This window comes from Pieris napi, chromosome 11 (assembly GCF_905475465.1).
Source record: "Pieris napi chromosome 11, ilPieNapi1.2, whole genome shotgun sequence".
Lineage (NCBI taxonomy): Eukaryota > Metazoa > Arthropoda > Insecta > Lepidoptera > Pieridae > Pieris > Pieris napi.
In genome coordinates, this window is record NC_062244.1 from 9,902,775 (window position 1) to 9,913,707 (window position 10,933).

General features: G+C 31.3%; 1 protein-coding gene across 1 annotated transcript; it reads left to right on the forward strand.

Annotated features, from left to right (window-relative positions):
* The first annotated feature begins 897 nt into the window (after positions 1–897).
* On the forward strand, positions 898–10,482 carry LOC125053631 (sialin). Its single transcript, XM_047655078.1, has 11 exons — positions 898–1,208; positions 1,481–1,680; positions 1,869–1,949; positions 2,029–2,272; positions 3,026–3,240; positions 4,487–4,648; positions 5,604–5,736; positions 6,668–6,781; positions 7,628–7,758; positions 9,528–9,626; positions 9,824–10,482. The coding sequence occupies exons 1-11, from the start codon at positions 1,115–1,117 to the stop codon at positions 9,896–9,898; spliced, it is 1,548 nt and encodes a 515-aa protein (XP_047511034.1). The 5' UTR covers positions 898–1,114; the 3' UTR covers positions 9,899–10,482.
* The last annotated feature ends 451 nt before the right edge of the window (positions 10,483–10,933 follow it).

Below are 10,933 nucleotides of genomic sequence, written 5' to 3' on the forward strand. Positions count from 1 at the left end.
TAAAATTAATCTAGGCGAGTCATATTTAAGTTTTTGAAATCGTTAATGTAATAATTTTGTAATGTAAAGTTACAGTACATGGGGTAAGATTAAATCAGTTGAAGATTATACGAAAAAATCACGACGCAGAAATTATTCAAATTTACGCACTCTGGACGGCTAACTTCGAATGTGGTTTGGAACGTTAGAAACTGGCGGTTTTAATAAAAATACCAGCACTCAAAAACTCGCAGCTAGGCACTACAACGTACAAGCTGAATATTCTTATGGATAGCTTACATCTCCATTTATACCCATAATATTATTTTATTGCAAAATATTTGTTTATTATTTGATAGTCACAATTCTAACAGATGGCGCTGTGTTTAAAGTACCAACGTTTCATATAAGCTACAATATAATGACATAACCACCAAAAAAGCATGGTGGTCCCCAACACTGGTGTTCTCCTACCGTTTCCCTTGAATAGATTACTACTATGTAATATAACAAAAACCTTAGCCACAGCAACGCTTAGCCGGACTGCTAGTAATTTAGTATAGTTTGCTTAATTCATTTGAAAGTGAGAGGAGTCAGGCAAAGTCTATTTTTGTTGTAATCGGCCTTTTAAGGTGGATAGGCTAAAAATCATTGAAGCATCAAAATAAAAAATTTCAACTTTTATTATTCTACCAGGCAAATTTTTGCACATATAATCGTCGTCTTGCAGCCAATTTACGAAAATCACCATGCCATACGTTTCAGTTCAAAATTTGCTGATTTTCAGCGGTATGGTGGCCATTTGGAACCGTCCGAAGCTATTGGTTTATGTAATCGGTGTAAGCATTTGACAATTGGCAATGCTTTAATAGATGTCAGCTATATGTATCAAATATCAATTGCATTGTTAAATGTTAATTGTTAGACAATATGACAATAATATACATCACGTAGTTTTTGTGATTGTTTCGCCAAAGTTATTGAAACTGATTCCTTTGTTATTATCCAGTGTTATGAGTCATTTTTATCTTCCGCTGTATTATTTTAGGCAAAGCCACCAATAGTTTTATGGGTTAATTTTCGATTTCTTATCGAGCAGTTTTAATAATTGGGAATGTGTAAGCATTATTAAACTATGTCATTGCCAATAGACGAAAGCCCTATATTAAATGAGGACATTGAAAACGATGTTACTAGCAGTCGTAGAACTTTGGTACAACCAGATACAGGTAATTTTGACTCCTTATTAGTTTACCTATAGAATAGGAAATAAGAGATATCCTCGTTTTTTTTTTAATTTGCGCGACCTACTTTTTGAATAATGTCAAAGACCTATAAATATTACTACTATTATTATAATGAATAGTCTAATAAGGTGAAAGTAATGTTATAGAAGTTTGTATATGCCATTTTAAAAATATTATCAACTCCTTGCAAATTAAATGTCTAAAGTTTAACACTGTTATTATTTAAGTTTTTACAAAAAGTTTTAATTTTATAGTTGAGGAAACTACAGGATGGATCAAATGCCGAACTGTGCTTGGCATTATGGGCTTCTTAGGATTTGCCAATGTATATGCAATGAGGGTGAATCTATCAGTAGCTATTGTGGCTATGATTAATTCAACAGTCCCCACACCTACCAATGAAACAGTAGATGTGTGTCCAGCCTCACCAGCTTCCAATGATTCAACACCTACTGTATGTAATTTTTATTTTAACTGCTACCTTTTATATCAAATTAGATAAAAATGGTAAAAAGATGATTTGTAGATACACTATTGTCTATTGCAATTCAATTATTATTGCAATGCGAGCAGTAGTAAGTATGGTTACAGTAAGTGAATGTAGATCTTAATAAAATAACAGCATAATTAATTTTCTTTCAGAGACCAGGTGACTTCAACTGGACGGCTGAACAACAAAGTATAATTCTAGGTTCCTTTTTCTATGGCTATGTTTTAACACAGGTGTGCATATCATCACTTTTTAATAATTTAACTTTTAACTTTAGATTTGCATGCTTATATATTGATCACACTTTTCCAGGTGCCAGGTGGTAGAATAGCGGAAATATTTGGTGGCAAATTAGTATATGGCATTGGTGTATTATTGACAGCCATATTTACTATTTTAAGTCCAATAGCTGCATTTATAGACTTTAAATTCTTCATAGTTGTTCGAGTATTAGAAGGTCTTGGGGAAGGTGTCACTTATCCAGCTATGCATGCAATGCTTGCTCGGTGGATACCTCCTCTAGAAAGATCCAAATTTGCTGCCTATGTTTATGCTGGTAAGTGAAGCTGAAGAATACCATTACTGATGAGAAATTATTTACCTTATTAGTATTTCTAAGATTTAATTTGGGTGCCCCATAGTACTTTTTAGTAGAAATTCATTTATATATTTTAAAATTTGAAATAGTAAATAAGATTAAAATCCATACACACCCACTCAATAGGATCATATTAATTTTATCTCAGTTAATTAATTGTGTGATACTGGGACAGTTAACATTTATAACCCAAGGTTATTTATTGCATGCAATAAATATTATCACCAATTAATTATGAGATTCTTGTAAAGAGAATCAAAAAATGTTGACACAATTCTCATCATTGTTTTAAAGTATTCTTAAGATTTTATTATACAAATCCAAAACAATAAACTTATATAGGCAACATAGGTATTTGGGTCTATTAAGAATCTATTGATAATTTTAATTAATACATATTATGTGTATATCATAAAATTTAACATTTGCTCTAAATCGCAAATATACTAATATACAATAAAATTCAAGGTTAAGTAATGTAATTTCATTAGCTAGGTTGACCTCTTTTCTATTTTAGATCTAAAATAATTATTAACTAGATGCGCTAAGTGATTTAAATGTTATTTTTGTTAAGGTGGTCACATTTTGAACACATTGTAGTCATTATGACCAAAATTTACTCCACAACCATCAATAACAATTATATTTATTACATTTAAATTAGGTTGTATAATATAATTATACTTTATAAGACTAAATATTGTTTTCAAGGTTCAAACATAGGTACGGTAATATCACTACCAATATCTGGATGGCTGTGCACTCTTCAGTTTGGAGGAGGTTGGCCTCTTTGCTTCTACCTCTTTGGTGGACTCGGCATTGTTTGGTTTATAGCTTGGATGTTTTTGGTCTATGATTCACCACAAAGGCATCCTAGGATATGTCCAAAAGAGGTTGAATATATCACATACTCTATTGGACCACAGGTAATACTATTTGAAATAAATTTGTTGTTATGTATAACAAATAGTCTCACCTCTAATTAACCATCATAAGGGAAATAATATATAGTCTATGAAAAATTGCAAAACTATTTTAACTTAAATAATACAAATTGTGGATAAAAAATCATTAAAGCAACTGGAAGTACATAGATCATAATTTTGAAGAGAGTTTATACGTAGAAAACATAAATAACTTCATAATCAATATGTTATCAAACCTAAACCTTATGCAGTTGTTATTGACAAGATAATTCTAAATGATAATAAATATTCCACGGCTATGAGCAATGTGTGTGTACAATACTCCAAATTACAGTAAAGTCATTTTGTGTGTTAACACTGTTTTTATATATTATTTTTTTTATAAAAACAAAACCACATATTATTTACCAGAATTTTCTATGATTAATAAATTTTTATTATTAATTCTTACTGTCATTAGCTCTTCATCTCAAAACTGGGGGATCTTTTGATATTTTCTGTTAAATGGAAGGTATATCTTTGTTATTACTCTATGTAACGGCGGGCATTGTCTCAATAGTGATTAGTCATTATCTAAATGAAACAGATTTCAATTTAGGACACAGCTGTATCAATTATATATTATAATTTAGTAAATTTAATTGCCAGAAATGCTAAATGCCAATCGCCCAAGTAGTTAATTCGGTACTTGAATTTGATTTCTTTAAAAGACTTGGGTCAAACCCCATATTTTTTAAGCCAGACAGATTTCCATTTAAGATTATTTACTAATAATTATAAGAACGTTAGAGGAGTGTTGCCCTAGTGGTTTCAGCGTGCGACTCCCAGCCCTGAGATCGTAGGTTCGACCCCGGCTGTAACCCAATAGACTTTTCTGTGTGCCTATTTAAAGTTCGACGGTGTGCGTCAGGTACAAGAGGCTGATCACCTCCTTGCCTATTAGGTTGACAAATGATAATGAAAGAGACACACAAGTCTGAGGCCCAGACCTAAAAAGGTTTTAGCGCCACTGATTTACTTATTTAATTGTATGAATAAAGCTATTTTTTTTATACTGGTCTCTGGTAGGGATACCTATGGTACATAAATGTTGCGTATCTGTATCTCCTAATCTTACAAAACCTTCAAATTACTTGTTAAAAAGTATTAAATAGGTTTCTCCCAGTCTCTTCGTACCTAACACCTAATTTACCAAAAAATATAATAAGTTATTTCTTTTGTTTTATATTCCGTATTATATTTCCAGGAAGAAAAATCCTCTATGTCAATACCATGGTTTAAATTCCTCACCTGTCTTCCATTATGGGCAATATTAATAGCCCAGTGTGGGCAGTCATGGCTGTTCTATACTCAGCTAACGGAATTGCCTACATATATGAATAATATTCTGCATTTCGATATTGTGTCAGTAAGTATAATCCTACTAATTAAAAACGCGAAATTTGAATTGACGGATGTTTGTTATTCTTTCACGTAAAAACTACTGAATGAATTTTATTGAAACTTTACAATAATATTGTAGCTTATACATCAGAATAACACATACAATTTATAAAGATCCAGATTTTCCAAAATATCAAGTAAGTAGGAAAAAATCTACCATCTGAGAGCTATTCTGGCGTGCGCTGCCAAAACCGCTAGAGTTACAACATATATGTAATATGTGATGGGAAGTTTATCTTAAATAGTCATACAAAAAAGCTCGCCACAGTATATATGTCACCGTAAAATTGTAATAAGATACATAGATTACAATCTACCGAATAATACGAACCGAATATACGTTAAATTGTAAGCAATACGTTAAGGTTCACAATCTTTCGACAGTTTATAATCTCGCGAGATAGATTACAATCGAACGGTATTTACAATTTTACGGTGACATATATATATCTGTCTTATGTGCAATCCATTATAACCAAAATAGTGACCCATAACTACAATAAAGATTAGATTATTTCAAATGCACATTTGGTAGTAATAAATTGATTTCACCATAGACGTTGTTTGCTCTCGAAGTACAGAGCTCGAGAAATACGTCATGCTTAACGGCTTTACTTATCTTATAAAGTGCTCCACTAGAAGAGATTTATTTACTTTTTCTGTTATTTGGCAACTAGTCAGCTTCTTTAAAAAGGTCTCCAAAAGTCGCCATTTACATCTGTCGCCTCGCTTCTGTTAATCATTTTACTCCGGCTATTATTTTTCATCCTCTGAACACCTCATATTTCTTCCCTTACTTCTTTTTACATCCCTAGGGTACCATTCTCTTACCTTCTTTGTACATTATCCCTTGCTTCCCTCCATCTTTTATGCATCCTTATAGTTTAATACTATAAAATGTTAAACCATATTTATTTCAGAACGCGCGCTTATCAGCGCTTCCGTACTTAACCGCATGGATCGCGGGTATTTTAATCAGTATTTTTGCTGACTGGGTGTTAGCCAAGGGCTGGATCTCGCGACTTAACAGTATGAAGCTGTGGAACACTGTTGGTAAGCTAAATATTTCACTGACTTCATAAATAACAACAACAATAACAAGCTAGTAACTTTCTTAAGCGAATCACTGAATTTTGATACAAATAAAAGATTTTAATATTATTCTAGTGATACTATCTCGGTGTTTGTCTCGTATTTTATTACAAACTGTTAAAAACCGAGAGAAACAATGTTTTTTTGGTAACTATACCTTACTGTCAGTCCGTTAAATATCGTGTTAGACATTCTTAGTTTTTTCGGTAAAATAAAGACACACAGATAGGTTTTGAAGTTCTACGATATTCGACGAAAAACGTGTTTTAATTTTATAATTTATTATTATATTAACGTTCATAAGTGTACATATACTATGATTTTTAATTACGTAGAATTCTGACATTTCATAAATTTTGCAACTAAAAGAGTTCTTCACCGAAAAGGGACAAATTTGACCCATTTTAGGCCAATAAAATAAAATGCTACGTATTTTTATGTTTTACCTACAAAAAGGTAAATTTTAATAATTATTTACTCAAGTGACCTAATACAAAGATAAGAAATATTTCAATATCACGAACAATATATCGAATTAACTTTAATTATTTTTTTTATCACTGCCTACTAATTCCAGGTTTAGTAAACCTTTAAAAAAAATGTTATCTTTACTTATGCGTTTTTTACTGTTTGTGACGTAATTATCAGTCGCCGTAAAAGCACTTTTAATGTTGAGCACCGCACTTAATAAAATGGATACATTCACTAACAAACAAAATGTTTGTATAGAGTCAGATATTGACTTGTATTGAAATTAAAAAATGTGCCCGGCCAAAAAGGTTTGTAATCTCTGAAATGTCAAAAAATTATGGCTGTCAGAATTCTACGGAATTAAAAATCAGAGTATAGTTACCAATATGATTTTGATTTTTAACTGTGCTATCATTTTAAGCGGCCTTTGTCCCCGCTTTCGGTTTGTTGGGCATCGCATGGGCTGGCTGCGACAGGATTGCTGTCATGCTGCTGCTGAGTATAACATCAGCGTTTGGTGGCGCAGTGTATGCTGGTAATTATACAATGTTTAATAATAATACAGTACGTCTACAACCCTATTTGGGATCCCTCAGATTTCATTATTTAATCATTTTTATTAAAACTCGCGACCCGTTCCCCGCCCTTGATTTGCAAGGGCAGAAGTGAGTCGTAAACCTTGAAAAATTAAATATTGAGCTGATTTTGGTGTATCATTATGGTTTTATGTAAATTGACTGAAATACATAAATCTTTCTAAATTATAGTTAAAATGTATTAAGAAGCAGATTTATCTAGACATTTCTAGCACACGGAAGCTATTTACGTATTGATATAAATTAGAGATGTGATGGATATGATATTTCGGATCTGGATACGGATCTATATAGGAATAAAATTATATCGGTTTTGGATACGGTTACGGTTATGTAATTATTTCGGATAGTTTCATTATAAGATTGAAGTAAAATATAAAAACAAATAGTATGTAATAATTTAGTTATACTTATAGGTTTTATCTAGTCTAGGTTATCAGTAGGTTTTATAATCGGTCATATAGGTCAACTATTATATACCTCCTCAGTTTTATCTATTAAAATAAAAATGCAATAAATTGTAAAGCTATAAAAAAAACATTTAGCTTTATACATTGCACATATTAACTTATAACCTATGTGTAACATATTACATGTTTTCTTTTTAATTACATATTTTTGTGAGTAATGTAATCAACAAAAACCTGCTGAAACGTGTCGTTTTGTTTAGATTTTAGACGCCCTTATACGAAACTATCCGAAACTTGTAAAACGGTTACGGGATTCGAACACTGATCCAACAAATTTTTTTATTATTATGAAATTAAACTTCGTTTTTCATATAGGTAACCAAATGAACCATATGGACCTATCGCCGCAGTTTGCTGGTACAATGTATGGTATAACGAACGCGGCCAGCAATATCTGCGGGTTCATGGCACCATATGTGATTGGACAAATCATCAGCTCTGAACAGGTATTGTTATGATAATTTAAATTTCGCGCCTTATAGATGTCACTTACTCATAATTAAGTTTGTAGTCTGTGTTTTCTCTCTAATCTGTGACATTACGAGATATTGTCGTCTATATTTTAAAAAAAATACGATTTACTAAATCGATCCATTGTTTATAAAATTAAGAGGTTATATTCTAAAAATTTATTGCTATTTTCTTCATATTTAAGTAAAGCTTTAGCCTACTCCCAACTGTTAAATAAATTTTGACAGATAGAAGAGTTGTATGTCATGGTATAGTGTGTCGCGGACTTACATGAAATCATCAATTAAATCTCAATTTTACTTGAGGCGTGTCCAAAATTGTGTTGAATTCTATCCTAAAAAAGTATGAGATGAAAGTAATCATATGATCCTGTGATTACTTACTTAAAATCCATCATCATCATCGTCAGTATTGACCTATGAGACAAGAGAACGCCGCCTTCGACGAAGGTCGTTGATTTTACTAAAAATATAGATAAAATTTACGTACAAGCAAAAACCCTACCTTTGTTTGAAGAAGTAAATATTCAATAACTTAAAACCATAACTAGAAGTAGAAAGGAAAGAGGAAACAGGTCTAAGTATTCTTTTATCAGATTTTATGAAATGATGACATTAGGGAACGCAAATCGTAAACTATCAGACTGCGGCAAGTTTCGCCCTTTTCAGCCGATACACACTGTCCGTCGTTTCCAAGAGGCCCGAAGCTAGGGGGTTCATGTTATGAAGTCTCCTTTTGTATCGTACGGTTAATCTTTTTATGTCTTCCTCGACAGTGGCAATTCCCAAATATATCGTATGAATATTAAAAATTTATTGAAGTGAAACTTCTTTATCGGGGTTGGAAAAAAATTTAGTGTAACATTTTTTCGTTACGCGTCACATTTTTCGGTTACGCGCCATGTTGTTTTTTGAAGTCGAACCTCTTTATCGGCGTTGGAATGAAAGTTCTTTATCGACGTATGGGAGAAATTTTATAGCAAATCGTCACGTTCTTCGGTTACGCGCCATGTTGCTTTTTGAAGTCAAACTTCTTTATCGGCGTTAGAATGAATTTTTTATCGAAGTATGGGAGAAATTTTGTAGCAAATCGTCACGTTTTTCGTTTACGCGCCATCATTTTCTTGTCCCTACCACGGTTGATCCGAAGAGATTCGAAGCCATTAATAACAAAAATATATAATAACGATAACAATGATAGTAATAATTCTATTACAATTAATGAAATTCTGTAACAATCTTAGTAGTAATAAGGTAAAATGAAATAATTGTATTTGTATTCATGTCTATGATAATAAAAGCCTTTTGTTAAACTTTATTTAACCAATTTCGTTAAGTTGCATATAGTAGATCATTTTTCGAAAACTAAGGTCATAAAGAAGTTTCACTTCTTACGTGTGTACACCTAGTACACGCACACATTTTTTTAATCCAAAGAAACCATCCTAGTCTAAGAAATAGCTTTTTATAAATTTACCACGAAATGAATCATTTAAAGTGTTACCTAAAGCACATAGGCATTATTAAAATGAATATCTTGAAAAACGCGAGATGATAAATATAACGCCCGTTTTCAATTCTAAACTCAGGCCTATAGCATTCTATAGCAGACTTCATTTAGAACTAGCTGTTTAACAGCTTATACTAGGGCCTAGATGTTGCCTTACTTCAAGCTAATTCTGTGGAATTTTATTTCAGATAAAAAATGATTTTAATTATTTTTTTATTATAATTTATATTTTCAGCAAACACTGGGTCAGTGGCGCGAAGTGTTCTACTTAGCAGCCGCCATCGATCTTGGCGCGAATCTCTTCTATTTGTTCTTTGCCAGTACTGAGGAACAGGTAATATTTTATTACTAAAATCTAAATACAGCTTACTTTAAACATAAAGAAAACCTTTGCAAACTAATACAAACTGAACCATTTTCAATAATCACTACGCTTTGATTATAAATTAATTTAAAAAGCGCAACATCTTTTGTTTTATTCTTTTTTTAGTTATTGTATACTAGATTAAGTGAGAAATTAATCTCTTTCAGGATTGGTCCCGGCCTGATGATGACGACATGACAGCATCAGCTCCAGTCGAGAGTATACTATTCCCCGAATCTTAGGAAATACTTGTATCACACTTGGACACCGTGGTGTGACAGTTGACACTGACAACTGACATTGACTATGTCAAAAGTGATTTGGCTAGAATTTCGAAAAAAATAGTTAAACAATTTGGTGCTATTGAACCATGAAAATGTAACTATAATAACGATTTTTATTTTGAATTTTAACAATTATACAACAAATTTGTTATTTACTTATGAAATTTAATTGAAAAAATAATTAATTTTGGCAGTTATGAAATATGTAATTCTTAGTATAAAGTCTTTCCCATTGTTTTTTTAATGCCGATAATTTTGCACTATAAAATATAATTTGCTAATTTATTATAATGTAATTATGAGTTATATGATGTTCTTTAAAGATATATGCTGATGCTGAAATGTTTTATGAATTTTCTTAGTGGTTTGTTATTGTGCCTTTTAGAGTATTAACCAACTTCAAAATGAAATAAATTCTTCACATTCTTCACCAATAATAAAAACGAACTTGTTTAAGTACATTTATAAACAGGTATTTAAAAAACTTCCACTTTACAAATTGAAAAACAATGCTATTTTGTTCTCGATATTAAGATACTTTTTTTAAAGAAAAAGTTAAGTTCTTTGGCCTTGACGCTTACCAAATTGACAGTTTAGGATCAAACTAATGCCAAATTAACACTCAGTCAAGTTTGGGAACATTGTTTAATAATATAAAATATTTAAGGATTAAGTTAGATTTCATCTGATAATCACCCTTTGAAGCAAAAAAATCTAGGATTTTTAGGGGTTCTTTCTAGAGTTGCCTGGAACAAATTGCTTATTAGCGATAAAACCGCATTCCATTTAAGTTACCTGATTATATTTGTACTCTTAAAACGATGTAGTTATTAATAATTAAAAAATCGAAATCTTAATTTAAATTACGATGAATTATGAGTTTTTAAAAGTCAGTTATGATACTATATGCGTATTTAACAATTGATTCCTTTTTGTAGCTTTAGCTTTTTATATAATTTTGAAATAAGTATTAAACGAACGACTGTGATTAAT